At 35.5% G+C, this 27,760-nt stretch overlaps 2 protein-coding genes and 1 long non-coding RNA gene across 7 annotated transcripts in view; 1 reads left to right on the top strand and 2 right to left on the bottom strand.

Annotated features, from left to right (window-relative positions):
- Positions 1-677: 677 nt before the first annotated feature.
- Positions 678-13,978, bottom strand: MTRF1L (mitochondrial translational release factor 1 like). 4 transcript variants are annotated; one of them, XM_017538923.2, is made up of 7 exons: positions 13,603-13,978; positions 9,214-9,293; positions 5,831-6,014; positions 5,224-5,387; positions 3,527-3,644; positions 2,216-2,352; positions 678-1,146 (listed from the first exon to the last, which is right to left on the bottom strand). In XM_017538923.2, the coding sequence occupies exons 1-7, from the start codon at positions 13,859-13,861 to the stop codon at positions 940-942; spliced, it is 1,149 nt and encodes a 382-aa protein (XP_017394412.1). In that variant the 5' UTR covers positions 13,862-13,978; the 3' UTR covers positions 678-939. The 4 variants fall into 4 exon arrangements, 3 of the variants coding, with proteins under 3 accessions (XP_017394412.1, XP_017394418.1, XP_017394423.1); XM_017538929.2 differs by having other exon boundaries at positions 5,831-5,989; positions 13,603-13,909; XM_017538934.2 differs by having other exon boundaries at positions 13,688-13,777.
- A 28-nt stretch (positions 13,979-14,006) lies between these two features.
- On the top strand, positions 14,007-27,636 carry LOC108311552. 2 transcript variants are annotated; one of them, XR_005201907.1, is made up of 4 exons: positions 14,007-14,186; positions 17,948-18,116; positions 18,196-18,342; positions 24,705-27,636. It is a non-coding gene; the product is annotated as an uncharacterized LOC108311552 (long non-coding RNA). The 2 variants fall into 2 exon arrangements; XR_005201908.1 differs by lacking the exon at positions 17,948-18,116.
- RGS17 (regulator of G protein signaling 17) overlaps positions 22,430-27,760 on the bottom strand; it is a 118,751-nt gene continuing 113,420 nt past the window's right edge. The window contains exon 5 of the mRNA XM_017538952.2: positions 22,430-23,387. Within this exon, the coding sequence (XP_017394441.1) occupies positions 23,199-23,387 (189 nt within the window). The 3' untranslated portion in view covers positions 22,430-23,198. The remainder of the gene's footprint in view (positions 23,388-27,760) is intronic.

Raw genomic sequence — 27,760 nt, 5'->3', positions numbered from 1 at the left:
TGACCACATAAATGGAAGTAGTAAATCACTCTTCAGCATTTGCATGGCATTTCACAGATTTAAATGAAATATTGGTTGGCTATTTGTTTGTTATTTTTTTCCCTTATTCCTTCCTGTCTCTGCTGTTAATTATTGGCATAAAAGAGGTTTTTAATACTTATGTTTAGATTACATTCCAGCCTGGGCAATAGAGCAAGACTCCTGTTCTCTCTCCCCCTTTCTCTTTTTCTTAAAAAAAAAAAAAAACCCTAGCACCAAACTCCTCAGTGAAATGGATCTAAGTTTCCCTCTCATCTCATTAAAAAAAAAAAAAAAAAAAAAAAAAAAAAAAAAAAAAAAAAAACAAAACCAAAAAAAAAAAAAAAAAAAAAAAAAAAAAAAAAAAAAAAAAAAAAAAAAAAAAAAAAAAAAAAAAAAAAAAAAGAACAAGACAAGGGATGATTTTCCTTTGTCTACTTATTGCAAGGAAGCATCCAAGATTTACACCATGTCATGATTACAGGTGGTCACCAACTTATGATGGTTTTAGGATTATTTGACTTTCTGATGGGTTTATCGAGATGTAGCCCCATTTCAAGCTTAGGAGCTTCTTAGGACTTAACTAATCATACCTCTTTCGCACCATGGTAAAGTTGGAAAATTGTTAAGTCAAGCTGTTATTAAGTAGGGGACTGTTGTGTTGCTAATGTTACATGCATTTTTAACTTATGATGGGTTTATTGGGAATGAACCACAATGTAAATCAAGGACCATCTGCATATTGTATGATTTGTATTAAATGCATTGAGAGAGATCTATGTAAATTATCTGTGACTTCAGAATATGCATATTACTTCCAAATGTGTTAACTCATGTTTTTTTAAGAGAATAATGGCATTTTCACACTATGTGGATGTGCTGTAGTAGAATTTTTTTAAGTTACAAAAGTCTATAAATAAATCAACTTAAACTTTTTTGGGAAATAATTTCTACTAAAGATTCATAATCAGCGTATTCCTTCAATGACTGTACAAGTTCATCCAGTAGATAATCCCCTTGCATAAAAGTTTGAAGATCATGCAGTGACTTGCTTATTCTGTGATCTGTGACCCGGTTCTGTGGAAAATTATATGTTCTTATTTTCTCTGATCTTCCTTTACTTCCAATCTGTATATAGGAAAAAAAAAAAGGTGAGATGTTGTTAGATTCAGGGCAGTTTAAACCGACAAATTTAACTTATTTGAAAACTAAGTTCTTGATTTATAACATGAATCAAAATGCAAGAACCAGGTTTTAAAGAATCTCCAAATGACATGGCAACATTATAGAAAAAAGAACATCTGCTCTACAGTCAGATTAATATCTGAATCCTATCTCAGCCATTTCAATGTTCCATGACCCCAGGCAACTTAGTTTCCCCATCTGCAAAATACAATATCTACTACACAGTGATGATGAGTATAGAGCCTGGCACATGGTTGCTATTCCTATAGTCGCTGAATACATATAATCTCTGTGAATTAATGCAGTCATCTTCATTGGTAACAAGGTGGTGAGTTTTCCATATTGAGGAATTCTTAAAAGGCTCTGTAGTTATAAAAAATACCAGCTGGGCTCAATGGCTCATGCCTGTAATCCCTGCACTTTGTGAGGCTGAGTTTGGTAGATCACCTGAGGTCAGGTGTTTGAGACCAGCCTGCCTAACAGGACAAAACCCTGTCTCTACTAAAAATACAAAAAATTAGCCAGGCGTGGTGGCACATGCCTGTAATCCCAGCTACTCGGGAGGCTGAGGCAGGGGAATTGCTTGAACCCTGGAGGCGGAGATTACAGTGAGCTGAGATTGCGCCACTGCACTACAGTCTGGGCAAAAGAGCGAAACTCCATCTCAAGGAAAAAAAAAAAAAATTAAATACCAAACAGGGAGAAAGCCAAGTTGAGTTTGCTTTCCAACTTTCTTGCATAATTATAATTTCAAATGATTAAAACTGAATGAGGACTCAGTACATATCTTTACTTTTAGTAACTAATTAAAAGTCTGAAAAAAATACCTTTGAATACAGAAAAGAGGGCAGAAGTGTAAGATTACTATCAAACAAGTATAGCCCTTAGACTATGTGAATTGTTTAAACACAGGTTAAAACAAATATGATGTGTAAAAACCGAGTTATTTTAAAAAAGCTGTTATATAAAAATATGTCTATCCTTTAAAAGCATTTTTACAATTCATTTTTACCTGAATTTTTCTAGCATTGTCTCTCTTATTTGTTTCTTCTTCTAGATGCATGCTGTACAGTTTTGCACGTAACTTTTTCATAGCCAGCTCTTTATTTTTCAGTTGAGATCTCTCTTGTTGACATTCAGAAACAACACCTGAATAGTGTTACGAGAATTAAAAAGTTTTAATAGAAAAATCTTCTTTACTTATTATCAAGGAATACTCCTTTTCCTTCTCAGCCTTTTTCTTCTTCCTTTATGAGGGGAAAAAACAGGACTCTAATAAAAAAGGGAGAGACTATAGACTTAACTTTTGCAGAGTTTATCAGGAAACTGAAAATTTAAGTTTGAGCGATAGCACAAAGTACTTCTATACTGAAGGCATACATACTAAACTATAAGCATAAATCATTTAATATGGATTGTTTCCCCTCAGCTAGCCACCATGTTTTGAAAGTAACAACTACTTATAGAAACTAAGATACTGAAAAATCACTTAATTTTTTTAGGATATCCATTTTTCCTTAATTTCTGTTTCATCTTCTGTATTACCTAAGACATACCCAGTTTAACATAAGGATATTCTCATAATTAAAAGAACAAAATCACAGCAATCCAATACTCTTCTCAACCACTATTAGTTAATAGGGATTATGCCCATTTGAAATCAGTCCTAGTAGGAGATTTTTGTCTCCTTTCTAGATAAGTGAGACTTGCTATCCATATGCTCTTTATCACATGTGACTCACTGAAAGGCGTTTAGTTCAACCTACTAAGTATACTGGAGACTTAAAGATTTGGATAAAGTCCCTTTGCCTAACTATCTAGAATCAGATCCCCTGGAGGTCTGTGAATGAACTTAATGGAAAGAAGCCCCTGTAATTATATGCAAAGCTGTACATATGTTTCTGGGTAGGAGGTCCAATGCTTTTCATATCATTTTTAAAGGAGGCCATGTTCCCCTCCCCTGCAAAAAGGCTCAGAACCAATGACTTGGAGCATTTTCTGATAAAGAACTCATGATAATTACTTTACTGTGAGGATTCTCTTTTTAAAAGTATAAACTTTAGAGGTCTACCTGGAAGGACTATCCACACCTTCTATAGTCATTAATACAGACATTCCCTGAGTTTGGATCCCTCCCTCTTCCTGGCCTTTCAATTATCCCACAGAGAATCAGGTAAGGATCCTAAGTAAATCACGTATTTAATAACAGTCCTTAGTCGTACATATTCCTCTTGTAACCAAGGATCTATTTCAGTGGAAAATTAGTCAAATTATTCCAAAATGGATTTCTTTTGTCTCATATGTTGAAGGAATAAGCACATACCTGTTGGAAGATGAACTATCCGGACAGCACTGTCTGTGGTATTTACATGCTGCCCCCCAGCTCCACTGGCTCGCTTAGTGTCAATTCTCAAATCTTTTGGATTAATCACCAGATTAATCTATAAAGAAGAAAAGTTGGGATTATAAAAAAATTACATGTATCAACTTTATAAAGGCAAGAGTGACCCATTTATGAATACACAACAAGTACAGAATTCATGTAAGATTTAGGAGGTTTAATTTTAAGACTAGAAAGTAGCTAGCAGGATACTCTTTAAAACTTTTTTGCTTTTTGGAAGAATAAGGAATCAAAATAGTACAGGACTGTATGGTTTTGAAAAACAAATCCTTCCTAATCCTCAAAAACCTGGCTTCTCTTTACCCGTTTCTTACCACGGAAACAGCAGAACTTGATTCTGTTCTGCCTACTTTTAGAACTGTGAATGTATGAGCTAAGGAAAGATTCTTCAAATTTTTCTGAGTTAAAGAGCCTAGCAGCAGAAAAAAACAATGGTAGCTTGAGAACTGTGGGAAGGATCTGTTTTATTTCAAACATATTTGGAGGCAAAGGTGAGCAAAATGGAAATGGGAGTGGCCAAGAAGTCATGGGTTATAGACTCAATTCCTGAACACACTAGGATATGAGGTCAAGGTAATGCTCTGTCCCGGGAGCCACCATCAAAAGCACTGTTTCATGAATAACTATGAACCACTCTGTGACATGTATCAACTTTATAAAGGAAAGAGTGTCTGCAACTCTGGCAGCAAGAATCTTACCATTCCCTGGGCCCTCTACTTCTATGTCGCCCTGTATGACTCTGTCTATGGTTGCTAGAAGAATTAGATGATTCCTGGACTTCAGTCTCGCATCTTTTCCTTAAAAGTTCCACCCCAACATGCTTAGACCTAAGTGACTAGGTTCCTAGGTGTGGCTCCTGCCATTTATTCTACTTTACTCTGTCTCTTAACTGCTTAGTTTCTCATGTATGCTTCACACAAAAATTAGATCTAAAGAAACTAATAAGACCTAAAGAAAGGAATTCCATTAACCCTATTACAGAGTCAAATAGCACTCCTTCCCAAAATTAGCGTAGGAAACACTAAAAAGTTCCTTTTCAAAGCATTCACAATTCACTCTGAAAAACAAATCAATTATTATCACTTTTCAGCAGAAGGAAATGAAGCAAAATGGAACTCCTACACTAAGTTATCTTAAAAATACAGACTGACAATTTGCTTTGTGAGAATACAGTATATTCATTATGAATGAGTATACTTTTGTAGTTTCATTTTAATGTAACTGGGTTATGAAGCAGCAATTCAGTTAAGTAATTAGCTTTGTAAAATAGGATTTTTGCAGTTAATACCCCACAAACCAGCCCTACAAGGCAGAAGTTACCATAAAGACAACCAGTCCATATTTAAATAGGTCATTATTTTACCCACAGAGATGATCTCACAATAACTACGTAGTAGGAAAATACTAATACACAGAAAATGCAAGATTGTATCATTTATAAATCCTTAATTTTTAACATTATAAAATTATATTTTTGGACTGAGATAATATGCAACTTAAAATACACAAGGAAGACCAAGTGAAAAGGAGATACTCAATTCAGTAAACTCTGAATGTTACTCTGGGGGCAAGGCACTGTACTAAGCCCAGGAGTCCAAGGAGAGGGGCTTACGCCTTACCTCAGTAGGTTGGGGTAATATTGCTACAGTCATGGTGCTAGTATGGATGCGGCCTTGCTTTTCTGTCTTTGGCACCCTTTGTACTCTGTGCACACCTCCTTCAAATTTCATGTGCCTATAGGCTTCTGAACCCCCAATGCTGGCAGTTGCATGTCTAAGGCCACCTTGAAAATATAGGGAAATAGAATTATTTTTATTATTCTTGCTTTTTATAACTGACCATCACATCTACTATCTTGAGGTACATTTTTGGAAGTCATAAAAGGAGAGAAACATGGAGACTGTAAAACATATTAAATATTCAATGTTTTAATATTTGTCTTTACTGCTTATAATTATTAAAGCATTTATGGGGCTAATCAATTGATATCAATAACACGTCTAAGGCTACTTTTGAAGACTGTTAGTAATTCAATGGTATTATTGAAAGACTATTACATTTTATAGGTCATTTCAAAATTACTGTATTTACATTCAAATTTATTAGGTAAATGATGAGCATAAAACTACATAAGCATCTTTACGGATCAGTTCTAAAGCCTAGTCATGGTCTTTCCAACTCTTTTCCGCAACACTTTACTCAAAACCAAATGAATAGTTTACTGACCTATTTCACTTGGAAAATATTCCAGGGTTTCAAAATGCCATCTTTTAAATGCAGCATATCGCTGATACATATCAAACATCTCTGAAGTAAACAACATTGCCTCCTGACCTCCAACTCCTGCAGTTACTTCCAGGATCAAATCATTTTCATCTGTTTCTTCTGAGGGAACCAAAAGTAAGATAATCTGTAAATAGAAAAATGTATCACCCCTCCTATAATTAAGATTTAAAATTTACCAAAAAATAAAAAGCTAAATGATTAGATTCAGGAATTTTTAAATATTTGACTTAAGTTTTACCAAGCAAATAATATTGCTGAGCACTGTTCAACCATCTTGCCAATTAGAACTGTATAATGTGTAACTTCCATAAATTATTAATGTTACAACTATATTATAAATGCTGTCAGATTCAGCTAAAACTTCAGGCTTGTATTATTGTCTCTTGGAGTTCTTATATGCTTTATATCAGTTCTCTATTCAGTTAATAATGTGTGCTTTCTGTGATTAGGAAATAATACTGTTGTAGAGAACAAAAGAAGATTCTAGCTCCATCCTCTTGCAATTTAATGCCTAGTATGACAGAAAAACAAAAGCACTCAAAATTGCATTTGTATTATTTTAAGATTTCTTATTATGGAAGAGAAACTTGTAATTTTGAAACTAAAAAGGCCCTTAGAGATTATCTGGTCCAATTCTTTAATTTTACATGTCAAGGAAACAGAGGTTAACAGAGATTAAATGACTTGTTAAAAGGCAAAGTGTTACGTTATTGGCCAAGCAGGTGCAAAAACACAACTCTTTGTGCCTAGATCAGTCTTTCCTCCATTATAATAGTATGTTTCTAATCAAGGGGATCTAGAATAAAGACTTCTTGGATTAGGTTAACTAGTAAGAAAAGCTGCCAACATTTATTGGTTCTTTAATACATGGCAGGTAATCTAAGCACTGTACATACTTTAATTTTTAAAACAATCTTGGGTAAGTATTATTAATAGCTCAACTAACTTTAGAGGGGTTGAATTATCTAGTGGTTCAACATTACACAACTCAAAAGTGGAAGAGCTAGAATTGAACCTGAATGTACCTGAGTACACTGCTATCACACTTGACATTGGTCAGAAGCTACGCTAGTTACTACTTTTCCATCTCTCTAGCCTATGCCAATACAACATTATCATTCAAATTTTGAACAAATAATGGATTGTACCTCTGCCTGATGATTACTAGACATTCAACAGAAATATTTAATATACATATGCTTCTTATTCATACAAAATTTAGATAGTGGGTAAAACACGAGCTACACTACACTTTTCACCTTATAGTGGAATTCTTCCCTCTAACATAGTTTATAGGAAAATTAATTTTTGGTAATTTTCACATTTGGCTAAAGAGGAGGCAGATTTTCAAAAATAAGTACCCCCTTTCCTGGCTCCTTCCTCATGTAAAATATTCTTTCACTTATCCCCAGAGGTAACCACTGTTAACCTTTAGTTTCTGCTTTACAAAATTAGCAAAGAGTGACTCAAATTTCATATAATAATTAGTCTTCATGAACTCCAATATGTTCTGCAATTCTCCTGGATATAATCAAAGCAATATAACCCAATTCTTAAAATCGTGAGAGCCTACTCTATGTCTGGCATTCTAAATAGTGTCAGAGATGCAAAATAAATATTCCTGCCCCTGAGGAGCTCACAGTTGACTATCACTCTACCAGGGAACTTCAAGAAGTTGTATTTCTAAGTTATTTTGCAACAAATTAAACTCCTTTTAACTAGTTATAACAAGTTACAGGCTCTAGCTTGAGGTACAAAGAAGGGTATCAGTTTGTAAACAGCCCCTATGAGTAATATGAACTCTGCTAAAATTGAAGCAAGAACAAACAATAACTTGCTGGTGAAGCTTGGGTAGAAGAATGGTGAAATCGCTGATGCTTTATGACATTTATGGGGACAATGCCTTAAAGAAATCAGCAGTTTACAAACAGGTAACTCATTTTAAGAAGGGGCAAGATGATGTTGAAAAAGCCCACAGTGGCAGACCATTCACATCAATTTGTGAGGAAAAAATTTAATCTTATTTGTGCCCTAACTGAAGAGGACTGGTCATTAACAGCAGAAACAGTCGCCAGACCACAGACATCTCAATTTGTTCAGCTTACACAATCTGAGAAAAAAAATTACAGGTGATCAAGCTTTCCACTGGATGTGTGCCAGAATCTTTGCATGCAGATATTAGCTGCAGGCCAGAGCAGAGCTTTCAATTGAAATTTTAAACAAATTGTATCGAGATCCTGAAGCATTTATTTGCATTGTAAGCGGAAGTGAAACATGGCTTTACCAGTATGATCCTAGAGTCAAAGTATAATCGAAACGATGGCCACGAAGAGGTGGAAGGGGTCCAGTCAAAGTGAAAGCAGACTGGCCAGCGGCAAAGGTCGTGGCAATCGTGTTTTTGGGGATGCTCAGGACATCTTGCTTGTTGACATTCTTGAGGGTCAAAGAACAATAATATCTGATTAGGAGGGTTTTGAGAAAGTCACCCAAAGTTTTAGGGGGAAAGCTTCACCAGAGTCCTCTACTACACCAGTGCCCCTGCTCATTCCTCTCATCAAAGAGGAGCAGTTTTGAGAGTTTCAATGGAAAATCCATAGGCATTCACATTACAGTCCTTATTTGGCTCCTCCTTTATTTTGTTTCCTAATTTTAAAAAATGTGTAAAGGGTACCTACTGTTCTTTAGTTAATAATATTAAAAAGATTATATTGATATGGTTAAATTCCCAGGACCCTCAGTTCTTTAAGGATGCATTAAATGCTAGTGTATCACCTTTTTGCCTACAAGTATCTTGAACTTGATAGTTGATGGCATTTGTCAATAAATTAAAGTTTATATATATTTTTATCTTTTAATACCAGTTTTCCACAAACTTTTGAAGTCCCTTCATATAACCTCTTCTGCCCCGTGTCTACTTCTCAGCTGTCTTAAAAAAAAAAAAAAAAGGGAAGATATGCCAGTATTTCGCTGCCTTTCCAGAAAATACTATCACTGCGACATTTATCTTTCTGTGAGAGCTCTATAATACTTTTAGTATGATGAAAAGAGGACCATGTTTGTTCTTGCTTTAAAAACCAGTTTATTGATAGTGATAATCATTTTAAAATGTATGCATATATCAAAACATCACATCATATACCTTAAATTTATGCAATTTTGGGGGTTAATTTATACCTCAGTAAATCTAGAAAATAAAAAATTTAAAACCCAGTTTATTCAAAACAGTAACAAGCTAGTCACTTCTTTGTTTTTTAATAAACTTTTAATAACCTTTAGTGCCTAAGAATAGCACAAATGCTTTACTCTTTGCAGAAATACCATACCTGATGTTTCAATTGAGTTATTTCTTTTTGACACAAGGTTATTTCATTCTCTGCAAGTTTCCTTAAATCTTCATTTTCATCTGGGAACAGAAGGGCAGAAATTAAGTTTTTCTTAATTAATGTTAAATTGCCAACAGACTTCCATGTAATAGTTTTATGGTTATCATACCTGAAGGGAAAAATAAAATGTCTATCTTGTACTTTCAATAAATGCCATTAATTAAAAGTGGCATTTTATACATTCGTTTTCATAAGCATTTAAGTATAAATTCTTTTTCTGATAAAAGTACAAGTAAAAATGCCTATAAAAATATAAAGAAGCTAAACTCTTCCATAATTTCATCTCTGCAAAATATTTACCTTAATAAATATGCTTTTAGACTTCCAACTTAGACTGTACAATAACAAATGAATGCATTTAGCTAATAAGACAGAAGGGAAATAGGTTACACCAGTAAAACGAAAATTGAATTAAAAAGTAGAAAGTTATTTATTTTCTTATAAGCAAATGTTTCATTAGTATTTTAGTATATACCCAAAAACATTTATTAGACTAGCTAATGTATACAGAATGTTTGTGTGAAATTCTCCTTTCTCTGGCTTTACCTTATTGTTGTTTCATCTTTGAATTTTTGTTTTTACCTTATAAAACATACTTTCTCATTCCTCTATCCCACAGATGATATGCAGCCTATATAAAGGAGGAGGAAAGGGAAAATTTCTGGCTATTAACGAACTGTTCTCTCTACTGAAAGTTCAAATCCTTACAAAATATCAGTTTGTATGCTTATCTATTAGGAACCAACCATGCTGGGAACTGGGATAATAGATATATAAAACCTGCAGTCAAGAGAGCATTATAGATAATTTTAGTTTCTTTATATTTTTTCTAGAGGAGAAAAACAAAAAATAACCTAAACCACTATTAAATCTTATTTTGATGTATAGCTCCCACAATTCCCACCTGTCATGGGAGGGAACCAGTGGGAAGTAACTGAATCTTGGGGGCAGGTCTTTCCTGTGCTGTTCTCTTGATAATGAGTAAGTCTTACAAGACCTGATGGTTTTATAAAAAAGAGTTCTCCTGCACAAGTTCTCTCTCTTGTCTGCTGCCATATAAGACATGCCTTTGCCTTCCACTATGATTGTGATGCCTCCTCAGCTACATGAAACTGAGTCCATTAAACCTCTTTTTCTTAAAAATTACCCGGTCTTGGGTATATCTTTATCAGCAGTGTGAGAACAGACTAATACATTATGTGACTAAATATTAAAACAGTAGCACCCTAAAGGAATCTCTTGATTTTGGGATGGGCAGAAAAAGTAAAGAAAGATTAACTCAAGGAGAGAATAACAAAAGCAAAACTGAGATAAGCAAGTACAGGAAGGACAGCTGGAAATTATTTTGCCAAGCATATGGTATGGAAGAAATTTGGCAGAATGGAAAATATGTTGAGTTAGGAAAAGCAAAAATGAAATCTAGCCCTAGCTTAATGCTGAGGTACTGTTAGGGGAATAGGCTCAACTTCTCTCAGTTACGGCAAGAATGAAATTGAAGTTGTGAGCTGGATGATCTCTAAGGTGCCTTTCAGTTCTACAAAGCTAAGGAGATTGGAACTAGAATCTAGAAGTAATTTAATTTTAAAACTATATTTTATTTAACCCAATATGCTCCAAATATTATTTCAACATGTAATTAACATAAAAATATTTTTATACCAAGTCTTTGAAATCTATATGTATTTTATACTTACACATCTCAATTCAGACTAGCCACATATAGATGGTCAATAGCTATGTGGCTACTGGCTACTATACTGGACAGCACAGCTCCAAAGGGTTTAGACAGAGGAGTTATTCATAGGCAATGGTAATATATTACTTCTTTAATTTCTTTTGAATTTTATAAATCAACATATGTTTACTGGGCACCTATCACGTGCCTGCCTTCCCCTTTGCCTACAAAGATGTTTATGGTTTCCCATTCTAAATGGGTCCTTTTCTTTTCAACCCTTTAAGTAGCTGCTTATTGTCACCCCTCTCTTCCCACCCAGATTTCTGGAGATAAATGCCATTTTTATTACTTTACTCCTATTAACTTTTACCTACTTAACTCCAATTTACTTCTCGAGCTTCTACACTGGATTCTATAATCATATTAAGACTATTTTTATTCAGATCACTAATGACAAAATTGCCAAATCTAAAGACTTATTTCAGTGTGAGTTGAAAAGCTGAGTTTTACCTTTCTTTTTCAGGTACTGAGGATCTCTTTTTTTTTTTTTTTTTTTTTGATGCAGGGTCTTGCGCTGTCACCCAGGCTGGAGTGCAGTGGCACCATCTCGGCTCACTACAACTTCCACCTCCTGGGTTCAAGCCATTCTCCCACCTCAGCTTCCCAAGTAGCTGAGACCACAGGCGTGCACCACCACGCCCAGCTAATTTTGCATTTTTTATAGAGAGAGGGTTTTGCCATGTTGCCCAGGCTGGTCTCGACCTCCTGGGTTCAAGTGATCCACCCACCTCTCAAAGTGCTGGGCCTCTTAAAGTCCTGGGATTACAGGTGTGAGCCACTGTGCCTGGCGGAAGATCTCTTTGAAATTTTCTTCAATTGGCTTCTACAACTTCATTTATCGACTTCAAGGTCACAAAGCTCTGCCTGTTTTTTCTTGACCTTTCATAGCTTTCTTCTCTGCCTGCTCCTCAAATACTATGAATTTCTGGCATTGTTAGACTTGTTTCTGTCCTAACAAATTTTCCCTGAGTGTTCTCATCTATATCTAAGGTTTAATTTACCATGTACTGTATATCTCGAGAGCTCTCATATGATTATTTGAGCTCAATTTTTCTCCTATGTCAGTAATTTTTTCTCCTAGACTAGTATAGACACCTTTATCGGACTGTCCTTTTCACAGGTATTTTTAACTTAATATAGCATTCAACACAAAACCCCTTTTTTAAAAATTTGGTACAACTTTTATATTTTCATCTTAATTAACAGTATTACTCATGTTTTGAAGCCAGAAACCTAAGACTTGTCTTAGAACTCTCTTTCTCCTTCATCCTTCTCAGGGCATAAGCCACTAAATCCTAACTTGTTCCTCAGAATGTCTTGGAGTCAGACCTATGCCGAACACCATCTCTTCCTTGGATTGTTTCAACTGCCTCCTCCCTGGCCTGTCAGTCACCAGGGTTTCTGGAGAATAGCCAATTTATCCTCAATGCATGCCACCACTAACTTTTCTTTACAAAGACGTGTCTTCTGTGCTTAAAAATATATGCTAACTTTCCATGGGCTATAAAAATAAATCCAAATTGTCTTGCAAGGTTCTTAACTATCTTTCTGGCTTTATGTTTACATGACATTATTATCTGCCACCTATTCTATACTTAGGCCATATTGAATTTCCCAAATTAGTACCTTTACCCAGGCTGGTCACCTCTCTGCCTTCAAACTCTTGTACCATCTGACAGACAACCTCCTGCTTACCCTTCGAGATACACTTAAATGCCAGCCTTTGTTTTTATAACCACTCTCGGCTTTACTGCAGACATTAAACACTCATATATAAAAGTCACTTCTTATTTTACTTCTTACATATCTCCCTTACTAGACTGTAAGCTCCTAAAAGCTATTTCTGTATTTTTGTTTTTAGTAATTAGTGGTGTCTAAGCAAAGCCTGGAGCATAGCAAGGAATCAATACAAGTTAAACTACTATTATATTATATATGGGTGGGACTTTATACCTCTCCAGTGTCTAACAAGTGCTTGCTCTCCTAGGTCTTTATTCATACATTTATATCTGTTCTTATCAGCTATATTATAGGTAATTAATTATATCCCTCACTAGACTGCGAATCTCTCTGGAAGCTTGCTACCCAAAGTGATGCCTGACCAGCAGCAGCTTGGCAGGCGTGGGACCGTATAGTAATGCAGACACTTAAGCCCCATTCCAGATTCACCTGGGAAACTTGTTAAAAATGCACATGTCTAGGTCTGAGATTCTGAGTCCTAAGTCGGCTTTTAACACTGCCCCTGATATTACTGCAGACAGGTCTCCACACCACACTTTGAGAAACACCGCTGTGGAGTCCATCACAGGGACAGTACCTTGTTTATCCTTGGTGAGCTAATGAGCTCTTGCTCGAGGAAACAATAAGCATGTAAAAGGGGGCAGGGCACCGTGGCAAGGGAGCACAAGAGAGCTCACAGGAAAGGATGGGATCAGAGGGCACATCATGATGTCTTGACTTCTGATCCAAACCAAAAACAGCCGCAAGCGAGTACAGAATTTCCAACTCGGGTAGCGTGGGCAGTGGCTTAGCAGAAAAGGCCAAGGAAGAGTCAAGAGTGTGCTCTGATGCCGCACCCCGAGCCCAGCCCTTACCGTGCAGCAAGTGCTCGGTCTCCTGCAGCTCCTGCTCCTTCTCGTTCAGCAGTTTGACTACCGCCACCAACTCCGGCCTCCTGACCTTCAAATGAGCTTCAGATCCCGCCTGGCGCCCGAGGAAGGTCCGCAAGGGCCCGCCTTGGGCGAACAGCTCCTCCAGCGGCCGGCTACCGCCGCTCAGGGGCCGGCGGGCTGCGCCAACGGCCCCGCGGGGCCACAGCAACCGGGCAGCACACCACAGAAGACTGGACCGCATCGGTAAAACGAGACCACGGCTGCTAACCGGAATCGGAAGTTCCGGACAGAGGAGGTCTCGCGACAGCACCCGAAACTCGGAGATAGGGGCGAGAGTTCACCAAGCCCCGCCCAGCGCACGCGCTGTTTAATTTTAAAGGATTTTCCGGAAGCCTTTGAGGGAACTTCCGGCCAAGCGTGGGAACGCTGCGAACTTCCTGGAGGCAAAATTTGAGGGGGCTGAGCAGAGAGTGATTAGTGCGGAGCGGGCCTGGGAGACCTTGGGCGCCTCCTCTGAAAGCTGCTTTGCACGTGCCTGGGTAATGGGTGATGCGTTGGGCCGGAAGGTGAGAGCTGCAAATCGCCCCTCTGTGTTCTGATAGCGAGAATTTCTTTCCCGCGCACTGAGTCGGGTTTCCAGAGCCGCAGGGGAGGGCAGTCGAAGGTCCGCTGCGGGGCGGAGGTCATACCCACTCAAGTCGTCAGTCTCCAGTGCACGCCTGGCCCTGAGTCTCCAAGAGCCAGTTTTAGTATGGGTATGCGTATGTCTATTCCTCCACCTTTTTTCCTGCTTAGGTTTCTCTTGTCCACTGTGGGTCAGGTTCGTGTTCATAAGGATGTGATAGTGTATTATGAGATAACCACTGAATGAGTTTGCACAATATCTGCCACGACATTTACTTGCTTTCAGAGGACTTTGTTATTCGCCTCCTCATTCATTTTCACTTATTCCCATTTATCTTCAGCTACTTTTTAAAGAGGTTGATTGATTCCGTGTTACAACAACCTACAGCCCAACAAAGCCTTCAGATATCTGCCTCCAGCAGTCTAACCCTTGTCCTTTTCCAAAAAAACTGCTGATAGCAGGTAGGTGCCAGCAATACAGACATTTATTGGCACAGTGCTTTGCAGTTTTCAAAATACCTGTTCACAGCTCAACAGAGAAATAGATATGGGGGGATAAACACAACCAGGACAGTCCCGGGAATGCAAGGGCTAAACGCTGAATCTGGGAACTGCCATTACCTGATTTGGGCAGCGTCTACTAAGTGGCATTTCACTGTTGAGAGAGATGATATAGTGGAAGAACTTAAATTCTAATTCTTTCATAAAAAATAAAATGGTAAAAAAATGGTAACTCTTCATCTAATCGAAACTCTTGAGGTTAAGGACAAAATTCTTACAAAATACGTTTGCCTTGTGTCTCTTTTTAAATCTCTCAACACGACATACAAATGCAGAGTGAGTGGAAGAATGAAATGACTCTTACAGGAAGCAAAAATAGTTTTTTGCCACTTAAAAGCTCCTACTAATTACCTGAGTTCATTTTGCTTTTTGTATTCAAGCTACACAACTATAAAATTGTTCTGCTGCTGAAACCCATTTTATTTTAATCTTGATCTGAGGATAGAACAGGGCTGATGAGGATGTTTTTCTCTCTATTAGAACAGTTGTTTCCTGAGGCGGAACTCAACTTTGAATTTATTTAATTACTTGAACTCAACATGATAAATCTCAGTTGAATTCTCAGAACATAAGTGACTTCAAGATATATTTTATGAAAGTTGCAAAATTTTAATAATTAAAACCTTATAGAACAATGTAAAGAATCTAGCCAGAATTTATCTTCCCCCAAGTGCATAAGCAATTTAAGTAACACACAGAAGTGTACCTTTTATTCTTATAGTGTTATACCAATGAGGAAACAGTAACTTTCTAAGGATACATTGTTGACTTTATTAATTCAAAACATTTTAAGAAAGTCAGTGTAATGCACGTGCCTTTTACAATAACATCCAGAGGTTTCCACAATATAGTAAAATGAAAACAGCTGTATTTTGATTTACTTTGAAAACTCAAAGAAAGATACCTAGTTTGAGACTTCTCAATGTTTTTACATTATTGTCATGCTCAAATTCTATTACATGGTGAAAATTCTAGCATTTTCCAGAAGTATATTATTGTACATAGGTAAAAAGATAAATTGATTCTAGGAAGGGGGAATAAAAAAACCAGAAAAACTTAAATTGGAGGAAGCATAATCTGGGTTATCTATTCAATTTATGAGTACCCACTGTTATTCTGGCATTGCAAAATAACACCAGTGTGGTGCCTCTTAAGTTGTATTCATGCATTCAAAATTTCTTTATTGTCCACTGATAAATATTGGTGGAGTACAATATTTGGATATAGATTATTAAGTATAATGAACATGGTAGTAAAAAATTATACACATTCGATGTGTAATTTTACAAAACCAAACACATTGAAATTCTTTTTAATATTTAGCAAACATTTAAAAATCACATACAAGACACATATGACAAATTGGTTAAAGCCGGCCGGAAATACATCAGATCTTTTACATTATTTCAATATTCACTGTTCATTGATTAGTGGAGGGTAATATAGAAATGCACTAAGCAAAATGGTTAGTTTAAATTTAAATTACTTCTTATCACAGTTAGTAAAACTAACATCTTTAATATCCAAAGTATGTAGAGGATTATTGTAATTAATTATGCAGATAGTTAAGGGAAAAATTCACTTTCACCTCTATTAGGTGAATATTCAGGCTAAGACTTTTGGACTTCTATTTTTCCACTTCACTGTATTTTCTTTATAGCATTTATTAGTAGTCACCTAATGGAACCTAGTATTAGTGTTGAGGAATCTGCTTAGAATTTGTTTAGCTCAGTGTACATGTCCAGAAAATTTACCTTCAATGTAATTTCTTTAAAAATATATTACTTTTCAGTGGAGAAACACAATAGATCCTATCTCAGCTAAGTGATCAAGGGTAACATCAATAGCTAAGAGTAGCCCGAAGTTTGAGAAACTCACAGCTAAGAGGAGTCCTCATGATGGGGCATGTACTTTTTGATATCATAGGATAAGCATGGCACTTTACCTTTGTGTTCTTCCAAAAACCCAAAAACCTGTGTCTACTCATGAGAAAAACATCGGACAAATCCCCACAAAGGAACATTCTGCAAATAACAGTTTATTTCTCAAAACTGTCATCAGAAACAAGGAAAATTTCAGAAACTGTCACAGCCAAGAGAAGCCTAAGGAAACATGACAACTAAATGTAATGTGGTATCATGAATAGGATCCTGGGACAGAAAATGGACATTAGGTTAACAACTAAGGAAATCTGAATAAAGTATGAACTTAATGATCAATATTGGTTCATTAATTTTGACAGATGTCCCATAGGTATATATGGGACCTCTCTATTTGCAGTTTTTCTGTAAATCGTAAACTCTAAAATACAAGGTTTAATGGACATATTACTATATTAAATTTTATTTTTATTTTAAACATTTTATTTTTTCTTAGGAGTCAGGGTCTCACTTTGTTGCATAGGCAGGTCTGGAACTACTGAGCTCAAGTGATCCTCCTGCCCTGGCCTCCCAAAGTGCTGGGATTATAGGCATGAGCTACAGTGCCCAGCTGATTACCAGCTTTTATTAATTTTTATTTTCATTGTAAAATTGTTAAAGAAAAATCATACTGCCTTAATAGTAAAAAGAGTGTTTTCTAATTGTCAATCTCTTATAAATTAGTCTTAACCCTATACCTCATTTATATATTTACCAAAAACTTGATATTATTTCTATCCTTGGGAATGTTGTTTTATTTCCATTGGAAACAAAATTTTCAAATTATTTATTTAAACTTTAACCTACTATCTATCTATCTATCTATCTATCTATCTATCTATATCTATGTCATTGAAAGAAACATGTCAATAGATTTCAGGTGATGGTGAATTGAAAGTAGTGATTTGGGAACACATTATTGAGCAAAGCAATGACATTGCTATAGTGTTCCAGCTTAAAAATGATTGCTTTGATGAACAGCTAAATCAGATGTTTAAGGTATGTTTTGGGAAAAAATGGGGCAAGGTGCATTTAATCATGGCTTTTTTTTTTTTTTTTTGAGATGGAGTCTTGTTCTTGTCGCCCAGGCTGGAGTGCAATGGTGCAATCTCACTGCAACCTCAGCCTCCCGGCTTCAAGCAATTCTCCTGCTTCACCCTCCTGAGTAGCCAAGATTACAGACACAAAGCCCAGCTAATGTTTGTATTTTTTTTTTTTTTTAGTAAAGACAGAGTTTCAGAGGTCTCAAACTCCTGATCTCAGGTGATCTGCCTGCCTCTGCCTCCGAAAGTGCTGGGATTACAGGCATGAGCCACTGTGCCTGGCCTAAAATGACATTTAATACAAGCATAAGATAATTATTGAGTTGAAGAACTTTGATAAAATAATCAGGTATGTCACACTTTATTCTTTTTATGTTTGTTTTATTTAATGCTCATAGCCATCCTGAGAATTGTTTTGTCATTTGCAGATAAGGAAATGAACTTTGAGAAGATAAATGATTTGCCAAAAGTCACATGAGACAGAAATGTAACCTGAAATCAAATTTGCAATTTTCAGTTCCTGATGTTTTTACACTATGCTCCCAAAGTGAATCTGTGGACATACATTTCCAGTAGTAAGTATTCTATGTGGCATTCCTTTAATACAGCAATCAGAGCTAGATCTTTAGAAAGGAAATGCATCCAAGCTTAGGACAGAAACACAACCTGTTTATTATTCTAAAATCTTTATTTCTAACTGTTTAAAAGCTCTAAGGTAGTAATAGCAATTAGGTATAAGTCAGCAGTTTTGAAATTCTGAAATTTCTGAGATTTAATATGAGAAATAATGAGGTAAGAATGAATTTCACATTGCACATATGACATATTTAAAAACATTATATTTGGTTATTGTCATCAATGTTTGATAGTGTTCCTTTTCCCTAGTCATCTTAAAACTTTGTCATAGGAATAAAATCAGTTCCCAAACTGGGACCTTCTATCAGTTAGGGCAACATTTTGCCTTCTGTAGTGTTTTCACTAGAGTCAATGTATTGAACATCCCCTTGAATTCATCTGAAAAGATGTCACTTGGGGCTGAAGAGGACTATACCTCTAAGAGTAATAATTTTAAAAATACTTATAAAGAAATCAAATCCAGGTATTTAGAACTAATACTTGTCATTGTGCACTGTCTTGTGTTACAAGGATATTTTAAGCATTGCAGAGAAAATCTGAAGCAAGTTTTGAGTTATCAGTTTTATTGATAAATATTTGCAGTCATAGCAAGTGAAGAATTACTAAAATTTTTGCAGATTGGATATTGTTTTCACAGGAGAGCAAACCATTTTATATTAGAAATTTGAAGATGGAAAACACAAAAATACATGCTTAAAAAATATACTTAGAAAATTATTCTCCTAAACTGTCAATGTAAATAGATAGCAAAAATATTTTTTGGAAATATCTTTACCATCTTTCAAAATAATTTTTCAATGTATCAAGCCCAAAGTATTCAAATTACATGTTTGATAGACTTCTTTCTATAGGTATTTCCTATCTCTTTAAGACTTAAAAACTTATTATTATTGAGATGGAGTCTCGCTCTGTTGCCAAGGCTGGAGTGCAGTGGCATGATCTCATCTCACTGCAACCTCTGCCTCCTGGGTTCAAGCAATTCTTCTGCCTTAGCTGTGATTAAAGGCATCCACCACCACACCTGGCTAATTTTTGTATTTTTAGTAGAGTCGGGGTTTCACCATGTTGGCCAGGTTAGTCTTGAACTCCTGAGCTCAAGTGATCCACCTTCCTCAGCCTCCTAAAGTGCTGAGATTACAGGCTTGAGTCACTGTGCCTGGCCAAGAAATGTAGGTGGTTTTCAAATACGTTTTATTTTTTGGCTTTTTGATTGTATTTTGAATTTTTTCTCTTTACATTATGACACCAAAGCATCCAATAATTGGTAGTTTTTGGAAAAATCATTTGTCACAATTACAATATGATTTTTAAAAGTATAAGTTAAAAGCATAGAAAAATGAATAAACTCAAAAGTAACAGGCATTATTTTAAATCAGCTTAATGGGATGAAAGTGTATTTTTGCTCCTAATAAACATTTTTCACTTGGTCCTTTGGCAAAACTGAACTATCAGGTAAATAAACCATACATATTTCATCTGTAAGTCAGAACCTAGGCAGCATTGAAGGATACTAATAAACACCCCATGCACTATGACCATTTATCAGAGCTGGTCATTCTATGTACATATTTTAAAATTTCAAAAAAAAAAAAGATCACATTATGGTCTTGACTTTTGCATTTCATCACTTCATTATCAAAGTTGTGTTTCGCTCTTGTTCATGTGCACACTCTAACACTGTCAGAGCATCTATACTACCTTTGGATAACATAACAGCCCGAGTAAAGTCGTGCCATCCATCCATTACTGGTGTGATATGTATAAGCTCAATCTCTGAAGAAATCTGGATCTCCAATTTATTTATGTATACATAATCTATATCCTCTACTTTCTTTCTTTTATACATCTAAAGTTAGGCACTGTAGAAAGCGCATTAATCTCTTTCTGTGTGCATCAGCAAATTCTAACAGTATACAAAGACACCTTGGCAATTAAAAACACAAAGTGTCCCTTTTAAAGTGCTGATTTTCCCCAGGGAGGAATTTACTCGCTAGGAAAACTCAAATTCTAATAAAACAAATATTGTGCTCTTGGAATGGTAGCATAGACACCAGTTGAAGGCTTTTTTGTTTATTTATAATAGCTCTGTAACTTAATCAGAAGAAATTATATCATACTTAGAAAATTAGTAGAGTTGCAAATATACAGACATACTCTGAAATGAGAAACCCTCCCTTCACCCACAAATAAGAGTTTAGCACAGAAATGCTCACATAGCATGGTTATCAACATCTGATGTGTAAATCAGCTTTAGAATCTTTCTGAACACAACTTCCTACTCAGGTTTCAAAAGGATATACCAACTTTAAAATCTGTGTTCTACAAATGCCCAGGTTAGAGATGAGGACTCTTTATAAGGGCCCTTATCTTTTACATTTGGTAAAATATTAAAGATATTGTCAAACAGACAATTCATCTAATAGTCCAAAGTATCTTATAAAGATAACTTATGACTAGCAGGTCACCATCATATATAGTAATAACAAGAATATAAAGTCTACATTTAAAAAGATTGATGCATGCACTGTGTCACAGTATATTACATATTTTCTAGTCATGTGCACCAATTTATTGTGCCTCAAACACAGAAACAAACATGATACTACACCAGACATGTGTATATATCATAGTAGCATAATAAACTCAATTCTAAGCAAGAAAAAATTAAATAATTTAGGAACAATAGAACTTCACAATAGAAGTGATGATTATTTTAGGTTTTCTTTACTCTTTAGGAAAAAATACGACTTTTTGTAAACATCTTCATAGCTGTCTTTTCAACATATTACTGAAAACTATTATTCAAATAGTATCTAAATGACATGAATAAAATGTGTCTTAACACACTAACACTTTCAGAAAACACAAGCATTTGTTAAAAGAAATGATTATTATAAATATTTTCTATTTTGCATTTTAACTACATTTTCATAAATAACGTATTTAAAAGTGCTGAATATGGTAGGATAGTCAGCAACGCCAGTGTAAACAGAATATTTTGTTTTCTACTCTGCAATTTTTTAAAAATCCCATTTTGTCAAACACTGCAACAGTTAAAATATTTGCATAGGGAATAGATAATAGCCCTTTTATTCATGTCTCCTGAATTCTATATAAATTAGAAAATCATACTTTCTTAGAAAAACAATTTTTGAAATGTTTTAAGTTTATGGAAAAAGAAACTTATGATGCCAACCTTTCAAGTAAATTAAATTTAAAAAGAAACCCCCAAACTTGTTTTTTAAAAAATATGTTTAATAAATTAAAAAATGAGAGGTAGTTAAAAAAATGACAAAGAAAACCTGTAACTGTAATATCATCCTTAATATAAGGCCAGTGTTCTCAGTGGATATAAATCTTTTTAAAACTTTCATTTTAGGTTACTCAGTATTATATTCATTCGGTTTAATATTAAAAAAATAGTCTTCAGGGGATATTAATATTCAAATGTAACACTTTGATATAAATATGACACTGACTATTTTAATTATCACTTTTGTGCATGACAGAATATTGTTTCCTTTAAGGTCAGAAGTACATGACAATGTCAGGCAGGTGTTTTGTCGTAAAGATTTAGTGTACTTATAAAAAATAATATGGCAGCTGGAAGATCTGAGCACTGTACTGCCTTTTAATGATGGATGAAAATTAATAGTTTGGTTTAAACATCTTTAAAATGTCATCCTTAAGATATTATGTGAAAACAGTTAAGGTCTGAAGTAGAGAATCTTCTTCATAACCCTTATAAAACTTTTTCTGGTAAAAAACTTAGCTTTTCATTGGATTTCACTTTCAAGGAAAATATGCCACAGGACAGATGGTATTCATCAAAATGTTTTACAGTGCTACATGTAGGCATTCCTTTATTAAATCCTTTCCTTTATATTCCAAAACTAAGTTATCAAGCTTATTATTTTTTTCTTGAAGTACATAACTTTACACAACCATTTTAAAACTGGAGAGCCAGTCTTTAATAAATTAATTACAGTATTGGACATCTGATATATACATAAATTCATTTTCTTCTGTTACAATTAAAAGCAATATCACTCTTTGATTTCTCATTGAGATAGGATATCTTCAAATTGTTTTGTGCTTTTTTTCTTTTCTTCTTCCTTTTTTTTGTTTTTGTTTTTAGCATAACAAACTCTCCTGTAATGAAAATGCCACAGTTTTGGCAGTGTACAACCAGAGAAATCCCTATTAGGATTTTCCAACAAACAGAGATAAATAGCTCTTTTTCATGTACAGAAATATTGGCTTCAAAATTAGCGTACTAAACACAGTATATAGAATGTTGAATACCATTGTTACATCATAAAAATTACTTATTTTTTTGTCTTAGATTATGTTAAAAAATGCAAACCATGGCCGATTTTTTGGCAATTATTTCTTAAGACCATATTGCACAAAAGTCCTTAAACACATATATAAGTTATGCTATTGGATTAAATATTACAACAACTACGTGGCAAATGAAGCAGTTTTACTTTGCACATGCAGTCTCTGGAGATACACTAGGAGACTGTTCGTAGGACTACAAATACACTTTGCTTGCAAGTAGAATGAGTGTTGAATAAAACAATTTGGCAATTCATTGTTTTGTGTGGTATTTTCTCCACACTTAGCCATGGATAACCTTGATAAAAATGGAGACAAAGACTGTAATGGTTGTGTTTTCACAGTAGCCTGAGGAATGCTAAACTGTAGTTCTCCAGGAACTCAGTGTCTGATGTTATTTAATTACTTTTATTTCCCATCTCAGCCCTCCAAAATGATTGTTTTAAAATGAAAATTAAGATTCAGAAGAAGAGCCAGCAGTACTTTCAACAAATGACTTATAAATTTGAGAGTTCAAAAACCTTGGAAAAGAATCTCTGTGCATTAAAGTATATATCTGAAGTTGGGCATCTTCATACATGTGAGGATTAGGATCCAACAGATTTCTATTGATCACCTCTCTAACTCGAGAATCAAGACTGACCTAAAAAGAAACAAGAGCAAATACATTAAATAATATTTTTTTCAAAAGACCTCTATTAAGTAACTATAGTTTTGTGATATTTTACAGAAACTTTAAAGAGTAAATCTAACTACCAAAAGTCTTGAGTTCATCTTTTCAGACTACATAACCTTATGTACTTTTCTCTATCAAAATTTGCATTAAATAAACAAACAAACAAAAAAAAAACTGTTCTTTTAAACCAGAAGCTTAGTTTACAGATAGCTTAGCTTACTTGGATTTATGGTTTTATGCATTCATTCAGGAGTTTTTAATAATTTCTAATCATAGTTGAAATACCAGAAATTTCCTAACCAGAATATGAATTCACCTTCTCCTATTCTGTGGTTGGCAGAGGTTGGCAATATTGATAAAAAGATAAAAATCCACTGACAGAAAGGGGATCCCTGGCAAAAATTGACATGCATATAAAATGCCAATTCCCAATAGTTTAATATCCTAACAAGTCCTACTGTGTCAAAAGTAGGAAACCAAGAGTGTGGCAGGGCATGCAGTGAGCAGGTATGCTTCATGTCTTAACGTCTACCTGGCAGGGACTAGCAAACATCCTTATACATCCAAACACCTCTACTAATGATGAGGCAGATCAATTGCTTGGAGTGAAATCTTTGAGAGGAGAAACAGAAATAGGAATGCCGAATAACCATTAAAATCAATACAGTGTTATTTGAAAAGTGTACAGAAATTAAGTTCTGCAGCGATTTAGGATGTTTCCCCTTCCTCACTAAATGCAAATCCTCTTGGAACTGGTAAAACGTGTTGGAAAGGGAAATGGGGAAAAATACTTGGCAGTAAGGGCATGGTTGTAGGAACAGAACTAAAGCCCTGCCCTGAAATACCATATTAGAACAAACCCCAAAGTGGCAAACGACCACTCAGAGTCCAGATTGTTTTCCTCAATCCTCACTATTTAGCAAGGAATAGGACCTGTGATCCATAGTGTTATTTCATGATATATTCAGATACAAACCTTCCATATTTATATTTAAACATGTTGTCATAAGCATTCTGCAAATGCCTTTTAGTTCTGGCTTCTTTTCCCATCACTGTTTGGACTAAGTCTGAGAACTAATTCAGTCTCTTATTGAAGCTCCTCATATTCCATCCAGTGTCCCCAAATTCCTGAGCTCTACAGACCGAATTGGGTTGATTGCTACACCCAGTGATGGCTACTAGATTTGTTAGATGGTAATCCAGACTACATTTCTGTGGCTTAGCCAAACCAACTGATACAGGGACACCTCATTTTACTGCACTTCCCTTTACTGTTTTTCACAGATCCTGCGTTTGTTACAAATTGAAGGCTTGTGATGATCCTTGTCAAGCAAGTTGACTGGCACCATTTTTCCAATAGCATGTGCTTACTTTGTGTCTCTGTGTCACATTTATTAGTACTCACAATATTTCAAAATTTTCATCATTATTATATATTTAAAGGTGATCTGTGATCAGTGATCTTTGATGTTACTCTTGTAATTGTTTTAGGAGGCCATGAACCATGCCTGTATAAGACTTAATCAATTCTTAATGATGATTATGGTGTGTATACTGACTGTTCCACTGACCTGCCATCCCCACATCTTTCTCCCTCTCCTCAGACCTCCCTATTTCCCAAGAGACAACAGTATTGAAATTAGGCCAATTAATAACCTGCCAGTGGCCTCTAAGTGTTTAAGTGAAAGGAAGATTCACACATCTCTCTCATTAAAAAAGCCAGAAATGGTTAGTTAAACTTAGTGAGAAAGGCATGTCAAAAGCTGAGACTAGCCAAAAACTACGCCTCTTTTGAAAGTTAGCCAAGTTGTGAATGCAAAGGAAATGTTCTCAAAATTAAAAGTGCTACTCCAGTGAACACGTGAATAAGAAAACAAAACAGCCTGTTGCTGAAACGTAAAAAGTCTGAGTGGTCTGGACAGAAGATCAAACATTCCCTTAAACCAAAGCCTAATCCAGAGCAAAGTCCTAACTCTCTTCAATTCTGTGAAGACTGAGAGAGGTAAGGAAGCTGTGTAAGAAAAGTTTGAAGCTCGCAGAGGATGGTTCATGAGGTTTAGGGAAAGAAGTCATCTCCATAACACAAAAGCTCAAGGTGAAGCAGGAAATGGCTGATGTAGAAGCTGAAGTAATTTATTCAGAAGATCTAGCTAAGATAATTGATGGAGGTGGCTACACTAAACAACAGGTTTTCAATATAGACAGCCTTATATTGGAAGAAGATGCTATCTAGGACTTTCAAAGCTAGAGAGAGGTCAATGCCTGATTTCAAAGATTCAAGGACAGGCTCACTCTGTTGTGAAGGACTAATATAGCTGGTAACTTTCAATGGAAATGAATGCTTATTTACCATTCTGAAAATCCTGGGGCCCTTAAGAATTATGCGAAATCTACTCTGCCTGGGAACTATAAGTGGAACTGAGGAAGGAGACCCAGGCGTCTGGGATCAACTTCCCTTTTGACTGCCACACTGCATTGCAATAGAAGAAAAGGCTGATCGACTGGCGCCTCCTGATTCACCTTCCTGTAGGTGGCAGGCTTGGTCTTGGGGAAACGCTGGAAGACACTGTTTTTACTTAAAACAAGATCAAACCCGAAACCTTTTCACATGTGAGCCCTAAAACAATAAACCGAAACCCTTTCATATGTGATTCCTGAAGCTGTAAACCGAAACCCTTTCATATATGATTCCTGAAGCTGTAAACCGAAACCCTTTCATATGTGATTCCTGAAGCTGTAAACCGAATCCCTTTTCATATGTGATTTCTAAGGCTGTAAACCTAAGATTCTTCCACATGTAATATATAAAGTATAAGCCTATATAAAGGCAGAACCTTCCTTTGTTAGATGAGCTGAATTTGGACAAATTATCCCTCAGCTCCCGGCTGTAATAAAGACCTCTTCCTTCTCCATTCGGTGTTCAGGAGCTCTGTTTCTCGTGGCCGCTCCTGCTACAGAACAACAAAGCCTAGATGACAGCACATCTGTTTAAAGCATGGCTTACTGGATATTTTAAGCCCACTGTCAAGCCCTACTGCTCCAATAAAAAAAGATTCCTTTTCAAGTTTTACTGCTCTTTGACAATGCTCCTGACAATGCTCATTGACAATCATCCAAGAGCTTTGATGAAGAGGTACGAGGAAATTAGTATTGTTTTCATGCCTGCTAACACAACATCCATTCTGCAGCCCATGGATCAAGAAATAATTTCAATTTACAATATTATTTAAGAAATCCATTTCATAAGACTACTGCTGCCATGGATAGTGATTCCTTTGATGGATCTAGGCAAAGCAAATAAAAAACCTTCTGGAAATAATTCACCATTGTTTTCATTAAGTACATTTGTGATTCATCGAAGTAGGTCAAAATATCAACAGGAATTTAGGAAAAGTTGATTCCAACTCTCCTGGATGATTTTGAGGAGTTCAAGACTTCACTGGAGGAACTGACTGCAGATGTGGCGGAAATAGTAATAGAACTAGAAGTGGAGCCTGGCGACTTCTTTAAAGAATCGGGACTTGCTTCCTATGGATGAGCAAAGAAGACGATTTCTTGAGATGAAATCTATTTCTGGTGGAGATGCTGCGAACATTGTTGAAATGACAATAAAGGATTTAGATTACATAAACTTAGTTGATAAAGCAGCAGCAGGGTTTGAGAGGATTGACTCTTATTTTGAAAGTAGTTCTATTTTGGATAAAATGCTACCAAACAGCATTACATGCTACAGAGAACTCTTTTATGAAAAGTCAATCGGTGTGGCAAAATTCATTATTGTCTTATGTGAATAAATTGCCACAGCCACCCCAACCTTCAGCAACTACCACCCTGATGAGTCAGCAGCCATCAATGTCAAAGCGAAACCCTCCCTCCACCAGCAAAAAGATTATGCCTCTCTAAAGGCTCAGATGATTGTTAGCAGTTTCTACCAATAAGGTATTTTAAAATTAAGGTATGCACATTTTTAAGACATCTGCTGTTGCTATGCTATTGCTAAGTATTGTTTATACTATGACTACAGTATAGTATAAGCGTATCTTTTATATGCATTGGGAATCCAAAATATTTGTGCAATTTGCTTTATTGTGATTGCCTTATTGCAATTATCTGAACCTGCAGTATTGCTGAAACAAGCCTGAAAACATGACTTGGCTGAACTACACATTTGTCTCTGTTGGGAATTCTATAAAAATTAAAATGTTCTGGAAATGAATTGTTCAGTTTTCATTTTTTGTTATTACCACATCAGGTCACTATCAAGTACAGAGTAATTTTTAAAAGTACAGAATATTTTTCCCCAAGGTTTTTATTTTATCTAAAAATATATTTTTGTGTTT

The sequence above is a fragment of the Cebus imitator genome, unplaced genomic scaffold (assembly GCF_001604975.1).
Source record: "Cebus imitator isolate Cc_AM_T3 unplaced genomic scaffold, Cebus_imitator-1.0 Scaffold6, whole genome shotgun sequence".
In the NCBI taxonomy this organism is placed as follows: Eukaryota; Metazoa; Chordata; class Mammalia; order Primates; family Cebidae; genus Cebus; species Cebus imitator.
Note: the sequence above shows the minus strand (reverse complement) of the source record. Positions and strands in the feature narration are given on the sequence as shown.

Bases quoted from the DNA above. Each gene is read 5' to 3' on its own strand.
- MTRF1L (XM_017538923.2), bottom strand. From the start codon at position 13,861: ATGCGGTCCAGTCTTCTGTGGTGTGCTGCCCGGTTGCTGTGGCCCCGC. The intron at 6,015-9,213 runs GTATGGTATTTC...TTCTATTTACAG, and splicing joins TAACTCAATTGAAACATCAG to ATTATCTTACTTTTGGTTCC. The intron at 5,388-5,830 runs GTCAGTAAACTA...TATATTTTCAAG, and splicing joins ATATTTTCCAAGTGAAATAG to GTGGCCTTAGACATGCAACT.